Raw genomic sequence first — 20152 nt, forward strand, 5'->3', positions numbered from 1 at the left:
AAAGTAGAAGCTACCAGCTGCTTACGCATTTTATCTCTTCCCCACCACACACACAAATGAGGGATTTGTTCAACACTCTGAAAAGATGCACTCCTCATTCTTGTAATGCCTCAGAACTGAACAGCTAAACTGAATCACTGTATATTAAAAGCTTGTGTCGCAATGGACATAAGCCCCTCTAAGTATATATGGTTTCTATGCACACAATGAAGTGTTAGCACATCTGGGGTTCAACGTGTAGTAAGTGCTGATGTGTGCAGGCTGTGCAATATTGGATTTAAACAATAGTAGCTAAAAGCATTGCGTATTCATTCAAGCACAATGCCCATGGCTAATTATATATTTGTTTTAAACTTTTTCTTCCCTAGAAAAACATTAATTCAATGATGATTCATCCATCTAGGCACATCCGCTCTGAAGCGAATCTTAGGGAAGGATTCGGGAAGCATCAGTCTGTCAATATGGATTTTGCTTCAAGTAAAGATTCACCCAGGTTAATCACCTACCATAGGCAGTGCTCCAAGAAGCATCTTTAAGTAATTTAAAAAAACAAAAACCTTTTAATCAGTTAAGTCCAAGGTGCCCATAGGGCATGAGAACTTTATACTTACACACTGACATAGCTCACAAATAAGGAAAGCTCCCAGAGTCGCCTCCTCATGATTATCCTGAATGTCCACGTTAATCACATGTACGGGTTGGCATGTCTCCTGTTCTCTGGAATTTAAATCTAGTTGGGAACACACAAAACAGCAACACTTTAGAAAACCATCAGGCTTTAAATGGACATCCAAGAAAATATTTGTAAGGCCTTTATGGGGAGAGAGGGCTATAGTAACGAAACAGGTCTTGTCCTGTCTCAGTCCTCCCTGAATCTTGTTTTAAGAGGTCGGGCTATTTTATGTTTTTCTATTTTGCTGTGCAGTGCCCCCAAGTATTCAGTGAAGCAAAAGGAGATTGGCTATAAATAAAATAATTGAACCTTGCAGAAGGATACGAGAGTTCACCTGCCCAAGCACAAAAGTTACTTGCCCAGCCTTTACTTGGATAATCATAAAGACCTAGGCCAAGATTTTCCAAAGTGACTGGTGATTTTGGGTGTCCAACTTGAGACACCTTAAATAGGCCTGATTCCAGAGAATGCTGTGCAAATATCCTATGCAAATCAGGTCCCTTTAAGGTGTCTCAAAAGCCAGGACTCAAATTCACCAGTCACTTTTGAAGTAACTGGCCTTAATGTGTTTCACCCACAGATCAAAAAAGCTAACTCTTCCCAGGGAAGCAAATTCTGCAAGGCTGTGGAATATCTAGTACTGTGGTGCCTCGCTACTCTATAAGCTTCTAGTGGTGTGCTCTGCATTAACGAGAGGCTCTCTTTCCCGCCCACCTCCTGCAACCTCAGCGTAGCAAAGTTAGCCAAAGGCTCCGGTTTAACATTTCTTCATCCATTCATAGCAGGAGCTATGCAGCAGCACTCAAACTCTCGTTCATTTGCCAATTCTGAAGAGTCTCGTCACACTTGGAAAGAGATGCACAATGTGGAAATTGAATGAGCAGTTGCCTGCCACCGCCGACCAAAGAGAAAACGCTCTTCTAAAATACTAGAGCAAGGGCTGTTCTTTGTGAGCAGCGGGTGCTGAATTTAGGGGCAATTCATTCAGATCTCAGGGGGCTTACTCTCATAAAAAACAAAGTGGTTCTAAGCCAGCTGCCTTAAAGTGCCCAGAGCTCTGCAATAGTACAACTGACAGAAACCTGAAGTAAATATACAGTGCTTCGGAGAGCTGGCAACATGCTGATGATGGACTAAGCAGGCAGGCAAAAACTTTTATTTAGACATATAAGATACTGGATTTGGTTGGCTGCTTTATGAATTTAAAGATAACTCCTCACCATTTGTGGGATATTGCATGTTGAATGGTTATCCAGGAGGCTGGGTTCTGCTCCTGGTACAGACACTGACTGTATACCCTCAAGCAAATGATTTAGCCTCACGGTGCTCATTTCCCCCATTTGTAACATGGGGACAATCCCCCTCGAAAAAGCACCATGTAAGTGCAAAGCACTGTTACATCTATACTGTAGATGCATACTCCCCATGCTAATTTTACCATTGGCTGGAGCCAAGCACACTGAATATTAAGGATCAGGGGGTAGCCGTGTTAGTCTATATCTACAAAAACAACAAGGAGTCTGGTGGCACCTTAAAGATCCTATGCATCCGAAGAAGTGAGGTTTTTACTCACGAAAGCTTATGCCCAAATAAATCTGTTAGTCTTTAAGGTGCCACCAGACTCTTTGTTGTTTTTGAATATTAAGGGACAGTATTTGTAGGGATGTTTAATACAGGAACTTTGTCTCCTGTGGAGTAATAAAGAGACTCTTCTAATGAAACCAGAATGTGTTCTTCATATTTGGTGATGGCAACAGTTCCAGCAGAAGCTCCTCTCGTGATTTGGCTACACTGCTCCATTCCTGCCTCCGCTCTCACTTCTAAGCACCGTTACATTTGCATTAGCTGTCAGTGTGAGGAGGCGCACGCCCATGGTGCCTCAAGATTCTCCAACAGCCCCTCTGGCACACTCAGCTGGGCTCTGTCAACAGTGGCAGCTGTTCTGTGACAGCATTAAGAGAAACAGGTAAAGGGGGCTTCAATTGAGAAAGAACCACCAAGAAAGCGATTGAACCTCCATTTTCTTGGGCATGTCACCTCTTGGCTTTGTTTACCCCCATCTACAAGATGGGGATAGCACGTCTCTACCTCTCTGGCACATTATAAGGATTGTTTAAAGGCCTTTACCATGGAGAGAGCTGTGTAAGTATTAAGCATTCACTATTAGGCAACTGAATGGTTGCTTACTTAGTGTGACATGAACCAGTTTCCACTTCTCTCAATAAAAAACAGACTTAACATAGCTTGATACCATTCAGCACTGGAGATAGCGCTCAGACTATAGGATCATCCATGCTATGGTTTTAAATAAGTTTATAATCAGGTTGTAATGGAGCTGACTCCATATACCCACACGCAACACAGTTAGCCCATGGCTTCTGACTGGTTTGGCATACCTTGCTTCAAACCTGCTTACGGACAGGGTTGTAACATGATTGTCAGGCAGTAACTGGGCTCTAATGCAGGTCTGCTGAAATGCAGATGGGACCCTCTAACCATGCCTAGCTAGCCAAGAAGATCTGGATGACCTTAAACACTGGTGTAATAGCAATGGGACAAAATTTAATAGTGCAAAGAGTAAGTTCATGCACTTAGGGACTAACAAGAATTTTTGCTATAAGCTGGGGATTTATCAGTTGGAAGCAACAAAGGAGAAAGATCTGTTGTATTGGTTGATCACAGGCTGACTATCAGCCATGAACGTGATGCAGCCGTGAAAAAGGCTAATTCAATTTTAGCATGCATCAGCCGAGATATTCCCAATAGAGATAGAGAAGCGTTAGTACCATTATACAAGGCACTGGTAAGACCTCATCTGGAATACTGTGTGCAATTCTGGTCTCTCATATGTTTAAGAAAAATTCAAACTGGAAGAGGTAGAAAAGGGCTACTAGGGTGATCAGACGAATGGAAAAAACTTACCTTACGATGAGACTCAAAGAACTTGGCTTGTTTAGCCTAGCCAAAAGAAGGCTGAGGGGAAATATGATTGCTCTCTATAAATATATCTGAGGGATAAATACCAGGATGGGAGACTAGTTACTTAAGTTAAGCGCTAATGCTGACAAGAACAAATGGATATAAATTGGCCATTAACAAGTTTAGGTGAAGGTTTCTAAGAGCCTTGGAATAGCTTTCCAAGGAGAGCAGTATGGGCAAAAACTTAACTGGCTTCAGACTGAGCTTGATAAGTTTGTGGAGGGGAGGTATGATGGGACTGCCTACAGTGGCACATAGCCCATCTGTGACTTCTAGTAGCACATATCCCCAACAGCCGGTGATTGGGCACTAGATGGGGAGGGCTCTGAGTTACTATAGCAAATTATTTTCCAGGTGTCTGGCTGGTGGGTCTTGCCTACATGCTCAGGGTTTAACTGATTGCCAGATAAGGTTGTGATGGAATATTCCCCCAGTCAGATTGGCAGAGACTTTGGGGGGGGGAGAGGGGTTTGCCTTCTTCTGCACCATGGGACATGGATCACTTGCAGGTTTAAACTAATGTAAATGGCGCATTCTCTGTAACTTGAAGTCTTCAAATCATGATTTGTGGACTTCAATAACTCAGCCAGAGGATAGTGGTCTATTCCAGGAGTGGCTGGGTGGGGTTCCGTGGCCTGCAGTGTGCACGAGGGCAGACTAGATGATCAGTCTTAAAGTCTATGAGTTTTCCCACTGCCAGGATTTGCATGGGGGGAGGAAGGGATATCACATGGTGCAGTGCTGTGTGAGAAGAACACCCACAACCCTCTGTCCCTGGCAGTCTTCAGATGAATCAGTAATCTGGGGAAAAATCTAGGCAGCTCTCCTAGAACCAACAGACCCAGACAGTTATGTATTATGGAGATATGGACAGGCCAACCTAGCTGGTGAGACACTGCTGTGTGGACACACTGAACCTGTGTTCGCCATAGTTATGCCAGAGCCTCTTAACGTCGTCTGAACTGTAGTAGAGATGGGGCAACTGACACACAGACTTTTGTATGGACTCATTTGCAAATGGCAACTTCTGCTTTCAGGGAAGTAGATAGGAGGGTTGTTTTGCATCTCTCCCCTGCAAGGCGACACCCACTCCATAAAGGCAGGATGCACCATATTCAACCTGCTGGGTTTCCGTCTTCAGAAGCATTTGGAATCTTAGTCTGTAAATATACTTGACTTTCAGGATAGCTCCTCCAATCCCACCAACCCCTTACCTGTTTTGATGGCATGTGCACAACCCACTAACATCTTTTACAGATATAGTTGGCATTTTCCCAGCTAGCCATCACCTTTGTGACACATCTGACCCCAGATAAGGGACTGCTAGTCTTTTCCCAGATGCATCTTCCAGCTGACGCCAGATGGGTTGGATACACGTTTCCAATTTGAGAGGGACTAAAAGGGTAATTGAAGTAAACTTAGTTTAACCATCCAAGGTCCTTACCTTCTACTACTTGATCATAGACTCTTTCTTCACAAGTTAGAATCAGATCAAACACATCTTTGCAGTTCTGGAATCTTTCTGGTCGTGGCTTGATTCGCTTATTTCTGTCCAACATGTGTAAAATCCCATTCTGTGTATATCTGAAGTTTCTAGAGTTAAGTAACTTGGAAAGTAATTTTTTGTTCTTTCAGTAAAGTAAATGCTTCCATTACTCTTTATTTGCCTTTGTTTGCTTAGAAGCTAATAATTAGGACAAAAAAACAAAAAACAAAAAACAACAAAAAAAAAAAAACAAAAAAAAAAAAACCACCCAAGGAAGAGCTATAAGTTGTCTCCTATTTGAAAAGATAAAGGTCAATGAACTTAACTGAACTCTACAGCAATGTCCTAAAAGCTGGAAAGACAACCCACTCCGGAAAATTTCTTAGAGTCTCTGGAACACACAGCCACCTTCACAGAAATGTACTATTACTGTCAGTTCGGAGGCAAAGATGACCCTCGAAGGCTCTCTGAAAATGAAGAAACTTCTGTCTTTTATGGAGCAAGTTCTGTAGCCACAATACTTGAGCAATTAACGACATGTACCCGTTTTATATACATAAAAACGTGTGTCTGTTTGCTTACAATATTTCCAACAGTCAGGGCCTGTATGTTAAAAGCCAGTCATATTGTGCTCTTAATGCTAGTTGCAGACATGTGTCGGACCTACTCAGAACTGGGTTTTTATAACCGATCTTCCTATGGGAATTAAAAAACCCAAAGGAGAAAAGTGCCTTGAAAATGTGTCACCAAGCCTGGGTGTGCTGGAGAAAGACAGTGATTTATGCTTATTGGAACTTTATACAGTCTTCATATGAAAGGGATGAATTTCATCTGTTGCTTAGTATCTATTTCAGTGGTATGACTAATCTCAGGGCCAGGATTCACACACTGCATTCCAATTCCATACAGGAATGGGACATACTGCTGTCAACACCATCATTATCTTCCCAGGCTTCTGAAATATGTGGTTTCAGTAAGATGCGCCAGCATACAGGGCCATTTTAACCTGTGGCTCATTTAGGCTTTTTGTCAAACCCCTGCAGAATCAGGCCTCTGGGATTTTTTTTTTTTTTTTTCTTTTTTTAAACTGTTTAACATACAAAGTCTTGCTATAATTTGAAACCTTGGTGAAAGGCCATTTATTTCCAGACACGCCATTTCTAAAAATTGGTTCATTACCTTCAGAAAATACCTAACTTAAAGCCCTTCGGCAAAACCCCATCTGGAGGCAACGTTTCAGATGTGGATTAGGAACACCAAAAATGTGTGGATAGAAGAAACCTATTAGCCAATGCACATCTCTCTTCTCACCTCAGAAGCAGCAGTGATACTTACAAACAAGTCTTTGGAGAATGCAAGTTTGCACTAGTTATTAACAGTGTAAAGATGCACCATTTACAAATGTGTGATTTTTGTGTATAGGAATTCCCCTCTTTAGTAGCCAGACCCTTTCTGATCTTGAATCTTGCAAATGTTGAAGTGAGATATCTATTCTTGCATTCTTTACAGATTCATACTCCTCCCCGAACCCCTCTAACTTCTTTTCTAAAGAACACAGACCTAGTTTCTAAATCTTTGAAATAATTTGGGACTCAAGTCCCTGTATCTTTCATTTTGGTTATCCTGCGAGTTCTAAAATTCCCCTGTGCTGCCTGGGTAACCGGATCTATACAGACTATCCCAAATCCATTCTCAGGTGCTGTTGAAGGAACTGCATGAAGTCACTTCCTCTAACCTACAGGTGCTCACCTAAGCCCTCCTGAACTCTGATGTTTAACAAAACATAAAATAAGTTTTGAATTGCATTAAAAATTAACCCCAGCTCCTCTGCCTACTCAGTGTTCTGCTGTATATAGAGTAGATATTCTATTTTTATTATTTTGGTCTTTCACTATCAGCTTACATTCTCCACACTGTATTGTCCAGATCACTTGCCTAACAAAGACAACATTCTTCTGAATGTCTTTTGCGCTTCAAAAGAAAGATTGGTGCTGCCCTTTTTATATCCTCAGCCAATTGTCATCTCATTACATGTTTCCTTCTTCCAGATCACTAACGAAAATCACTCCCCCAAGCTTTGGCTATCCCTTTCTCAAAAACGCTTCCACATGGAATTATGATTGGTCTACAATGGCCAATTAATTATCTACTCAAATAATTCTGCAGCACTTACTAGGTCCATAGTTTCACCAGGTCACTCTTGGTTACATCCTTGAAAAGCTCCACTGGATTTACTACCCACGTTCTTCCTTTTGGGAGTCCATGTTTATCATCCTTCTGTTTTAATGGACGTTAGTTCCCCGGACGTGCCTAAAACATATGCTTTCCTTCTACTCTCCAATCCATCAGGTATGCCCCCAATTTCTGCTTCCTTCAGGATCCTGAGTTGGATCCCATCTGGTCCTGGATTTTTCTGTCTACATACTCTCTTAATCACATGCTTTGGCACAATATCAGCTGCTCTTGGGTATGTTTCCTTTCTAAGATAAAATATGTCTTTGGCATCTGTCCTTTAGAACACTAAGGCAGGGAATTAAATTTACTAAAAAGCCCACACAGTCAAGTTTTACCTCTTCTGCCAACTTACAGCTACTTTCTCCCAGGGGCCATCTGCCTGCATACAGAATAGGAGGCCAGAAACAAGTATTTTAAGACTTGTGCCATTTTCATATAGCTCTTATTATACACACTGCACCTGAAGAAACAACCATACCACACGTTCAACAAGTGGAGGTGGGAATGGTGAGTGTTTGCATTATGTACTCATGATCCTTTTCTTTCCCCCATCACAAGCTGGGGTGAATTTAAATATGCCTTGATGGTTTGACACTTCTGTCACTACCTCCACTATGCTTGCCCAGATATCTTGAGAGTCATTTGAGTCAGACCTTCCTCTTCTGCCCAGTGTCCCATCCCCACCGTCTCCTACCCTATGCATTCTAGACACGTCCTTTGGCAGAGCCACCTCTCCAGATGGTATCCACACACTTTTTCTCTGACTTTTGAACAGCAATGCTGGCTCTCAGCTACAGCAGCAATCTCACCACTATGATGTTCAGCAAGTCAACACTAGAAGCATATGCATTTCTCCAGGATGTCTTCAACCAAGACAAACCACTGCTTGTCAACTATATTATGTCCATTTTACATCCTTGATCCCACCATCTTTTATAATGGGCCTGATTCTGATCTCATACCACTGTAACTCCACTGAAGTCAATGGAATCCCACAAGGGTGAAACTGAAGCATGATTAGAATTGGGCTCAAATGCGTTTGATTCCAGTCAGAAAATGTTGCCTGCATGTGCACCTAATTTCTCTAGTACCCTTAGCACTACATACTAATTTTTAGTCAATAGAACACAAGCTATTTACATGAGCAGTCTCTCAATTTTACTAAAGATGTATTGTGTTCATTTGTATGGAGAAACTCTTTAGGTCTGTAAAATTTAAAGAACTCAACTCATCAGCTGTCCTCCACTTATTCCACACAAAGCCAAAAAGATCACAATGAACAGTAAAACAAACTCAACTTTAAACTAAGTTTTGTTTTTAAAGAGATCATCTCATAGAAGGTTATACTCTGTCCTTCCACCCAGTGGATTGTCCCAAACAAGAGTAAGCCGACCCACTGTTTGCCCCTCTAATCAGTTTATTCATGACCTCTCAACTCATAGAATTCAAACACAGAGATATACAATATCGGTGCTATCAGTATTAGTTGGCAGATATATACAGGCAAGTCCTCAGCAAAGTGAGTGTCTTACTTCAATCCTTATAGTTAGCAATATGCATCTTAAACCTCACAAGCAATTCAGCACAGCTGGCAGTGTGTGTGCTGAACAGACAACTTGGAGCTCAGACTATTCCCACCTCAAAATCTAGCTTGATGCCGAAGCCAGTGGAAGTACCTGCCTGAACACGTTTAGGTTACATGTCACGCTGGCACCTCCTTTTCTTACTCCTCTCAAATACAGCTTCTAGTCTACCAGTGTCATGCTTTCATCCACACTAAAGAAGCTATTCTTACGTGCAGCACAGAAGAAGGCTTAGAATCTGATGTCAAGATGTGTTGTATAGTAAGAGGACACTTTGGTATATTGCTTTACAGTACTGGCACAAGTATTTAAGACATCAACAGGGATTCTTTGTAGCCAACTCTGAACAGTGCAGCAACGTCCTATCATTATAAGGTTTAGTCAGCTACTAAAATATTAAAACAGTCTTGGGCTTCCAAACCATGGTGATTTGATTAAGAAAACTGGATCAAGCCATCACTTTCTCTGAACACCCACCCAAAATAACTTCTGCAGGACTGGATTTATACTGGATTTGTTTAGCATGAAGCACTGCCAGTGGCCGACCTGAGCTGCTGGGTTCTCCCATCCTATTGTTGCTGCATTGTCTCTCTTCTTACGTAACGAGCCCAGCTCTCCTCACTTAAATGAATGTAAAACTGGAGTAAATCCATTGCAGTTAGTGGAACTGTGCCGATGTTAAACCAGTGTAAGGAGAATGAGGCAATGCAGCATAACCTGAGCCTTTTACACATTCTCAGTTGGAATTATCTTCATGCAAACATTTCTCTAAAACATCTCTAAATTCTAAATATCTTTGCTTCCTATTGCAATAAATTATCTAAAAGATGTATTTCTGCTATTCATCCTGACAAATTTCTCATTAAAAATTTAAAGAAGTTCGCTTTATCCAAGTATCAGTAATCTCTCTCTTACTACTTTGTGCTTCCAGTTAGATGTGTGTCCTTTTTCGTATTCCCAATTCCCCATTTGAAGTTTTCCAGAGGCGTAAGGATTTATAGGTCTATGATTTGCAACTATTCCAAAAATTGTACTAAACATGTTTAAACAGAGTGAATCATGTAATAAAATACAGATACAGTGGTGGTTTTTTTTTTTTTTTTTTTTTTTTTTTTTTTTTTAAACAAACCAAAAAATGTACGGCTTGAATATGTTAAAGCCAGACTCTCTGTTTATGTTTATACCACAAAGTTATTCACCACCTTTGAGAACTGTAGTTATTCTAAATTCTATTTCAGAAGTTAAAATTTAAGAAAAAAAGTTAGAGCATAGTCGATCGTACTAAAGGCTAGGTTCTCTCCCCAAAGATTACAAAGGAGTCTAGTAAGAGTAATATTCTGTTCTTCGTGAAAACAGCATGATTGGAGACGTAAAATACTGTGTTAGTGCAAACTTCTCGAGGGTGGGATAACACTGTTCTGTATGGTTCCCGTATAGTTGACCATTGACAATTCTGGAACAAGGAAATACAGAGATTTTAAGGAAATGCACATTACCATCAGAGAGGACAGAAGTCACTGTGAGCCTCACACTCAGACCCTGGAAACAAATGCTAAGTCAAGCTGCATTAAATGGAAGAGATCCCTCAGAAGCTGACTTGGTGTCAGCATCAAGATGTTTTCTATTCTCTCCCACATAAAAGATGCACTTGCACAGCTGCAGGTAAAACTTAACCCAACTCTAAACCTGTGGGTACCATTTTCAGGGATTAGGATTTTAACTGGAGTACACTTCATATATGGAACCACAAGGGGACAATAAGAGAAAAGGAAGGTCAGGAACAAAGACAAGGTGGCCTTAAAGAGAAACTGCCACCTGTGTGTGTGTGTGGGGGGGGGGGGGGGGGGGCAGAAGAGAGAGAGAGAATTACCACCATACAAGCTCACAATGATGTAAAACTCTAGTTTTACTTTTGTAGCAAGGCAACAGCAAAGCTGTGATCTTGGCCAGGGCATCAGATATTCTAGTGATATTTGGAGCACAGAAAGCAGCTAGCCTGAACAGAGCCCATTCTTTTGGTGTTAGGATTAGGAAAAAGTCATGCACTTGATGGTGGCAGATTTCTTGTAACACTTTGCATGGCAAAAAAGAGTGCAAAGTTTGCTGAGACAAGAGACTTAGATTGTTAGAGAACTTTCAGATACCGCAGAATAGTTGTGTTCTGGACATCCCAAAGTGAGGCCAGATTCCTCACTTCACACAAGGGGGAAATCAGAAGCAATTAACTCCATTAACTTCAAGGGGAGTTACCCCAAATTTACATCAGGGTAACTGAGATCAAAATTTGCCCCTCTGTTGAAGTGTGAAAGGGTTTGATCACAGAAATCAGCAAAAATGGCTTTTGAAAGATCTAACCCAAAGCTAGTGATCAATGCTATTATTTTTCCTCATGCATTAACCACTGCACTGTGAAGGGGCAAGCACCTGAAAAAGGGAGATTTATTAAAAGAACTCCTGCAATATCACACAAAATTTGCAGCAAGGGCAGTTTAGGTTGGACATTGGGAAAAACTTCCTACTGTCAGGGTGATTAAACACTAGAATAAATTGCCTAGGGAGGTTGTGGAATCTCCATCATTGGGGATTTTTAAGAGCAGGTTGGATAAACACCTGTCAGGGATGGTTTAGAATGATAATACTCAGTCCTGCCTTGAGTGCAGGGGACTGGACTAGATGACCTCTCGAGGTCCCTCCCAGTTCTATGAAATATACAGACATATTGTGTATTAAATAGTACAGCCGGCTAGTAAACTTCCCTTTAACAATGAAACATTAGTCCAACTCCCAAAACTGTCCTGCAATGTGATATCACTGGGAATCTGTGATCGGGAAAGGCATGGAAGTAGAATAGCAGGAGTATTGCAAGTCAGGACTTAAGTATATTAGCAGATGTGTTCACAAAATGAGCCTATCACATGCTTTTATCAGTCCTGTCAGTTACATTAATTAATACTAAATTTTGCTATGTATTTATTAAATCCAGCATGACGACAATCCTAATTAATGAAACCAACTCTGTATAATCTTACCTTGCAATGAAAAGGGATGACGTTCTTACACTAACATCCTGTTAGTTTAAAGAAAGAAAAGAGTTACAGAGGAACTAGATGACTCAGTGAGTCAGTAATGAAATAGGGAGCTCTACACCATTAGGTTGCCAGAAGTTACCACCCTCTGATGGCCAAGAGGGAAAGAATGGGAGCTTCTAGTCAAGTTTTCAACACGTAGGTGGCCACGCTTGAAAAAACACACACACACAAAAACAAAACCACACCTATCAGAGCTCGCCATTGGACCCATTTTGAACAGTCTTCAAGAGACCAACAGCAACTGAACTCCTCTTTCACCCATGGATGTGGACCATTCAGAAAAGGACTGAAGCACGTTGGTGGGGGGAACCAAGGCGGAGGAAGCTAAAGGCCATAATGTACATTTTGTGGATAAAGACTTCTGTCTTCCAGGACTTTCATCCCAGCACCTTTCACAAGCATTAAAATAGGGAAGTTACTATTTAAAAAAAAAAAAAAAAAAAAAAGGTTATTCTTGCCAGTGTCATAGGATATGGTTTCCTGTGCTACCTCAGCCAGATCATGGCAAGAACTACTTATATATAAGTAGGCAATTCTTGTAACAATGCTTGTAACAGTAAAGAAGAAAGTCCATTTCAAACACGATATAAAATAGGTCAGGAAAAGTTGTTCCAAATCAATTGTTCCATTTTTCTTTGGGCTCATTTTCCCCTCTGATTATAAATAAAGTGGGGAGAATGAGTCACCAGTTCTATCAAAACCCAGAGAGGATCCTGTATGAAACATAGCTGGAAGGACACTGTAGTTGTAGACAATTGTTGCTGTGTAGGGTGGTCAAATTCCATATTGATGGACGTGGGACAAAAAACTTCTTATACAGAGAGGACAGTAAAATACTGGCTGGTTATATGGTTTAGCTGTAAAGACCTTCACAGTTCCCCCTTCTTAAAACATGACCATTCCTAAACAAAGGACATTCTTTATATCCATTTCCAGATGCAACGGACTTTGCATTTAGACTCCACCCATCTATTTTGTCTGCTCATAGTCTCAGACGTTCTATGGTTAACTGAGCATTTTACATACACAATTTATGTACAGAATAGAGGTAGCAGTAATATACAGCCAAAAAAGTTCCTTTCCCTCAAATGCCCTTGGATGTTTACTTTATGATTCTATGAATTCTAAGGCCTAAATTTAAGTGACCAGTGATTTTGCATGACTAACTTCAGACATCTTAGAGGCCTGATTTTCAGACAGTGCAAAGCATCCGCCCTTGGAGTATCAAGTCGGGCACCTAAAATAATTAATAGTTTTTGAAAATTTAGGCCCTTAATGCACAAAGAAAATGGTTTCACCTTCAAAAGGAACAGCCCTGGGCCTGAACAATGGCATAGCTCAGACAGTGGCAACTTTATTGGGTCACTACTTTGATTGTAAGCTCTCTGGGGGAGTGACTGTCTTTTTTGTGGTGTGTTGGTACTCCTCACACAATGGGGTCCTAGTCCATGACTAGAGCTTCAAGGCACTGCCACACGTTACTTTTGATTAAGTAACTAAGGAGGTTCTGAGGACAATGAAATGGGAGGAACAGGAAATAAAACTGGGGTTGTACAGTTATGCCGGGAGATGGGAGTTAAGTGAAGGAAGGAGGAATAGAACACTAAACTGTGCAGCCGATACTCTGAGTTTTCCATTAATTCATGTACTATTCATTATTTGTCCAACTGGATTAAGCATTATCTGTTTCTTCATAGAGATTTCAATAGCATCTGAGCCACAGAGCTCTAGTTAATTAGAGTTGGCACACAGACAACAATGCACAGATCATTTTCCTAGGGCAACTAAACTTTAATATAAACAGCAGTAGTGTCTGATGCATTTAAATGTCAGACACAGCTAGACAATCATGTGTTTATGGCATGCAGCATGAAGAGGCAAGGGCAATACATGTCATGGGTACTTCACTCTGCCAGCCCTTTCCAGCATAAGAAGCCATTGTCATAGTCGGACAGGATATTCTATTTTAATTAGGGCTGTTGATTAATTGCAGTTAACTCACACTATTAACTCAAAAAATTAGTCGTTAAAAAAATTAATTGCACTGTTAAACAATAGAATACCAATTGAAATATATTTTGATTTTTTTAATATTTTCAAATATATTGATTTCAATTACAACACAGAATGCAAAGTATACACTGTTCACTTTATATTATTTATTACAAATATTTGCACTGTAAAAACGATAAATAAAAACAGTATTTTTCACTTCACCTCATACAAATGCAATCTCTATCCTGAAAGTGCAACTCACAAATGTAGATTTTTTTTGTTACATAACTGCACTCAAAAATAAAACAATGCAAAACTTTAGCGCCTATCAGTCCACTCAGTCCTACTTCTCGTTCAGCTAATTGCTAAGACAAACAGGTTTGTTTACATTTACGGGAGATAATGCTACCCACTTCTTATTTACAATGGCACCTGAAAGCAAGAACAGGCGTTTGCATGGACCTTTTGAAGCCGGCATTGCAAGGTATTTACGTGCCAGATATATTAAACATTCGTATGCCCCTTCATGCGTTGACCACCATTCCAGAGGACATGCTTCCATGCTGATGATGCTCATTAAAAAAATAATCCGTTAATTGCATTTGTGACTGAACTCCTTGGGGAAGAACTGTATGTCTCCGGCTCTATTTCACCCGCATTCTGCCATATATTTCATGTTATATTAGTCTTGGATGATGACCCAGCACATGTTGTTCATTTTAAGAATATTTTCAGTGCAGATTTGACAAAATGCAAAGAAGGTACCAATGTGAGATTTCTAAAGATAGCTATAGCACTCGACCCAAGGTTTAAGAATCTGAAGTGCCTTCCAAAATCTGAGAAGGATGAGGTGTGGAGCATGCTTTCAGAAGTCTTAAAAGAGCAACACTCCGATGCAGAAACTACAGAACCCAAACCACCAAAAAAGAAAATCCAACTTCTGCTGGTGGCATCTGACTGAGATGATGAAAATAAACATGCGTTGGTCCATGCTGCTTTGGAGCGTTATAGAGCAGAACCCATCATCAGCATGTATGCATGTCCTGTGGAATGGTGGTTGAAGCATGAAGGGACATATGAATCTTTAGTGCATCTGGCATGTAAATATTTTGCAACGCCGGCTACAACAGTGCCATGAGAACATCTGTTCTCACTTTCAGGTGACATTGTGAACAAGAAGTGGGCAGCATTATGTAAATGATGCAAATGTAAACAAACTTGTTTGTCTTGAGCCATTGGCTGAACAAGAAATAGGACTGAGTGGACTTGTAGGTTCTAAAGTCATACATTATTTGAATGCAGTTATTTTTTGTACATAATTCTACATTTGTAAGTTCAACTTTCATGATAAAGAGATTGCACTACAGTACTTGTATTAAGTGAATTGAAAAATACAATTTGTGTTTTTTACAGTGCAAATATTTCTAATAAATAAAGTGAGCACTGTACACTTTATATTGTGTTATAATTGAAATCAATATATTTGAAAAAGTAGAAAACATCCAAAAATATTTAAATAAATGGTATTCTATTATTGTTAATTAACGATTAATTTTTTTAATCACTTGACAGCCCTAATTTTAATTTCTTGCCCTACTGCGTAGCACTGTTGGTACCATGGTAATGCTCAAAGGGGACTGCATTTAAGCAGAGTTTGAACATATAGTTTAATATGGTGCACAGTTTAATACCAGAAAGCCTTCTCAGGCCCACAAAAGGCACTATGCAAATAGTGCACAAGTACAACTACTGGCATGTATTCGTTAACATTCTGTACATATTATCAAGTTAAGCTTCAATCTACCCAAGTATTTCAGATGTTCCATTTTATACGCCTACCAAATGAGTCTTTTAAACAAGAAATTCACAACTGATTTAAGACGAAAGTTTGTCGCTACCTAAAACGTACTGGGGATTATTTATTAAATTGTATCCAGCTTTTAACTTTGCATTTTCCAAAGAAGTGGACACACTTTTCGTGAAAACATATTTTCATAGCTATCCCCGGCACCCAGGGAGTTTAAATCTTCAAATAAAAATTTGACATGCAAATGACTCATGCTCTGGGTACAGTGGTCAACATACTGGTACAGATACTATAATTTTTCCTTGTAGAAACCAAATGTTCTGTTTTGCTATGCAGACAAGCCAATTATAGCTGTTTGGAATGGCATTTGAAGGTCTCATTTTTCCATGGTATCATCTTCGCTTTCTAACTGGCTACTATTTACCATATAAATTCTGTATTGTGTATGTGTCCTATTAGCAGAAATAAAAACCAAACATTTCCTCCGGGGGACCTAGAAAAAACACTGATCTAGCTTTCCAGTAGTTTAAGAGCCTTCCTTATTTCTCCAGGGAATAAGACTGAAAAAGAATCAGGATTAAAAGTTATAATATATAGAGATATACCTATCTCATAGAGCTGGAAAGGACCCTGAAAGGTCATCAAGTCCAGTCCCCTGCCTTCACTAGCAACACTGGAAATAAAATTAAAATATCAAGGTTACTTATTAATGCCAGTTCTTGATTTTTATATTCCCCTCCACTTGGGCAATGAAAATAAGATTAGTTATTTTACTTTTCTGGATCGTGTGCTAGCAATGCTACTAAGTTTGGATTGCAATCAATGCAGGGGAACGTTTACAACTAAACAAAATATAGTTGTATCACAAATTATGGGAATCCTTTAACTGATCTTAGTTTTTGTAATATTTTTAAAATAAAAATCTAAATTTTAGGCCTAAACTAACTTGTGACCCTTGAAGTATGTTTAATTGTTCATAACCTGGAAATGATCTAAGTAGGACAAATGCAGGGGACTAGATTGACCTCTCAAGATTCCTTCCAGTCCTACAATTCTACATTTCAACTCAAATAACCTTTGGTTCTCTTACTCCCAAACATCACACAATACAATATGCAACACTTATCCTGCTTTTGTGAGGCACCAGAAAAATGTGTTTACTGAACTACACAAAGGAAGTGTCTCACCCTGCCTGAACTACAGCCAGGAGCAGTTCAGTAGTGCACAGTAACACCACATAACAGTTTGTGACTGGAAGTGAAGATTTAGATTAAATATTAGGAAAAACTTTCTAACTACAAAGATAGAAAAAGTTCGGGAATAGGCTTTAAGGGAGATTGCAGAATCCCATCACTGGAGGTTTTAAAGAACAGGTTGGACAAATACCTGTCAGGGATGCTCTAGGATATTCTTCACTTAAGGAAGCCACACCACCAGGTGGAATGGCAACAAAACAGGTTTTCAAAGAACATGTTTTCATGGGGGGAAAACCAAGAACACTCAAGATCAAACTAAACCAACATACTCCCTATACTAGCCTGACTGAGGTCATATTTTATTCTATTGCATTGGATGAATAAATTCAGCATGAAAATGCAAAGCTTTTCATTATGCAAATCCACCTCGATCTGGTTTGCCCAGTCATCCTTAGGATGACCTATCAGTTTACTTCAGGGAATAGGTGTGAGATTAAGATGCTCCTTGTGATGTCAATGGCATTTAAGCTTTAATGTAATGTTTTGTTGCTTAGTGCTCGTAACAAGGAGAATGAAATCCAGTATTTACCCATGGAATGGGCAGCAGCAAGGCTGGATTCCCAGTACAGCTCAACTTGCTCTGGAGGGATCGCCTCTGGCTTAGTTTAGTCTTCGCAGCCTGTTCAGTCCATATCCTGTCTGCTGAGAAGGGGGCCAATTATGATGGTAGTGGTTTGTGTTGAAATGCCTTGGCCACCCATCTCATTTCACCCATGTCTCCAAACCATCCACAACCAGTAACAGCTTCTGTTCATTGGGGATATATGGAAAAGATTCAAATTGGCAACCTAAAAGTGAAAGGCTCTAATTATTATTAGGTTTCTCTAAAAAGGTCAGTAACCCACCTCCAGGGAGCATGTCTCACCACTCTCTTCCTCATCCTGTAGGTCTTGCCTCTTACTTCGCTACCCTCTATCACCTTTGACAGGGTGGTCTTTCTGCTGCCTTCGTCAACGGAGCCTATGTTTATACTACAGGCTTCTGACACCATAGCATGGTTGGTCAGGAGTGGGAAGAGGTGTGATCCCTAACGGACATAGCTGTGCCAGCAGAACTCTTGAGTGTAGACACAGCTATACCGTACTGATAAAACTGCACTTCTCTTGGTATAGTTTATTTCGCTCCTCAGGACTGAAATGGGGAAGATAGTGATCGCCTTTGTAAGGCACTTTGAGATCTACTGATGAAAAGAGCTAGGGGTTACTGACATACTGGTACAAAGTGCAGCTTTGCAAACTAGGAGCACTTTGCAGCTATAATATACTGGAATTCCTATAATGGTACAGCGCTCCTGCTGTACATAGTACCTAAGTACCAAGCCCTGTAAAGACTTCCCCCACCTTATACTAGGGACAGAAGATTAGCCCATGCTGGGCTAAGCTTTGGCCTTCTTTCCTATTAACAGAGAACAGCTGTGCAGAATTTTGATTGCTCCTACTTGAAAAAGCTTCTCAATTGCTTTCGCATTTGGCATTTTAACCTTCATTGATTCTTTTAAAATTAGTGCCTTGGAGGGAGTGTGGATTTGAGAGAGTGATCACAATCAAGTAAAATGCAACCCTCAGATCTCCTAATCATGGCTGTGGAGGTGCAACTAGGAGTAAGGGGATGAAACGGAGCAAGGTAAAATTGAGGCTGAGTAGCAGAGAAACACTTTGTAACAGTGAGCTCTATTAGACTGGGGGCACGTCTTCACTACCTGCCGGATCAGCAGGTAGCAATCAATCTATTGGGGATCGACTTATCGCGTCTAGTGAAGAGGCCATAAAATCGATCCCTGATCGCTCTGCTGTCGACTCCGGAAATGCACCGCGGCAAGAGGCGGAAGCGGAGTTGACGGCGGCGCGGCAGCGGTTGACAAGCTGCCGTCCTCACAGCCAGGTAAATCAACCTAAAATACGCAACTTCAGCTATGCTATGCAACTTCAGCTACGTGAATATCTTAGGTCGACCCCCTTCCCCCCCCCCCATAGTGTAGACCTAGCCTGGGAAATAATCTCCTAAGGGAAGTAGTGGAAGCACCACTGCTGGAGTCATTTATAAACACAGACAGGGACAAAAATCACCTCTTCCAGGTAACAACCCAGCACTGGGTTAGATGAGCTGGATATGCTAATAAAAAGGCATTTCCCACTGGACAGCATTCTGTGTTTCCTTACTATGCACAGACTGGCCTGTGAACTTAGTGCATGGGTCATTTACAAAGAGGACAATTGCCCTCACCCTTGCCTCATGACTCGATTTTTCCTTTTCACTGCAAAGTTGAAAGGAGCAGAACAGTTTGTGTTGCTCAGCTGCATTGCTTGCTGGCCCACAGCACAGCTAGAGCTCCTAGAGCAAGCTGTTTTCTACCCACAGCTGGCCGGTGGTAATGGTGCTAATGTGTCCCAGTAGATTTTGACTCCTGGGAATCACAGCAAGAGCAGCATCACAGCATATCACATTAAAGGTGGGCAGGCAAAACAGGGCATTTTCGAAAGCCAAGCTGTACTGGGAAAAATTCCCTCCCTATCCCATGGCGGCTTCTTTTCTCGGCATGCCTAGCAGCCTTTTGCTGGGCCCCAAGGCTCCCCTCACCGCTTGCTTGTTAGCGCTCAGTGCCCTAGAGCCCATCTGTGGGAAAAGATATTGACAGTAATGGGGAGAGGGGGTCTCCAGTCAGACAGACATTGAGCACGTAGCGAGGGAACTGCAGAATGCGGACAAGCCAATAGCGAGCAGCATGCAGAGGCACACTAACTTGGCAGCAGCGGGAAGGGAGTGGAGAATGAACACAGAGGATCAAGCAACTGAGAAGAGAGGGAGCCCATCACAAGGGTTTAGATAAGTGGCAGACTTTCCTCTGATGGTTAAACAGCCAAAAGATTATGTTCTGAGGAGCCAAGAGGCAGGGTGAGGGGACAATAGTAGAAGACACCAAAGATAGGCTCTCTTTTAGGGTAGGGGAGCCTGGAGGGACAAGGAAGGCCATGTCTGGGTAGATTACTGGCAATGTTAAAGCTTGAGTAAAGGGAAGGAGGCGGTAGGGCATAGCAGGATTTTAGGGTGG

The 20152-nt window shown here is 41.0% G+C and overlaps 1 protein-coding gene across 2 annotated transcripts in view; it reads right to left on the reverse strand.

Moving 5' to 3' along the window:
* Nucleotides 1-20152, reverse strand: part of SSU72 (SSU72 homolog, RNA polymerase II CTD phosphatase) — a 59501-nt gene that overhangs the window by 1853 nt on the left and 37496 nt on the right. For both annotated transcript variants that reach the window (XM_054009041.1, XM_054009042.1), the window contains 2 exons: nt 5097-5236; nt 612-730 (listed from right to left, as the gene is read on the reverse strand). In XM_054009041.1, the coding sequence (XP_053865016.1) occupies nt 612-730; nt 5097-5236 (259 nt within the window). The remainder of the gene's footprint in view (nt 1-611; nt 731-5096; nt 5237-20152) is intronic.

Source organism: Malaclemys terrapin, chromosome 19, assembly GCF_027887155.1.
Source record: "Malaclemys terrapin pileata isolate rMalTer1 chromosome 19, rMalTer1.hap1, whole genome shotgun sequence".
Lineage (NCBI taxonomy): Eukaryota > Metazoa > Chordata > Testudines > Emydidae > Malaclemys > Malaclemys terrapin.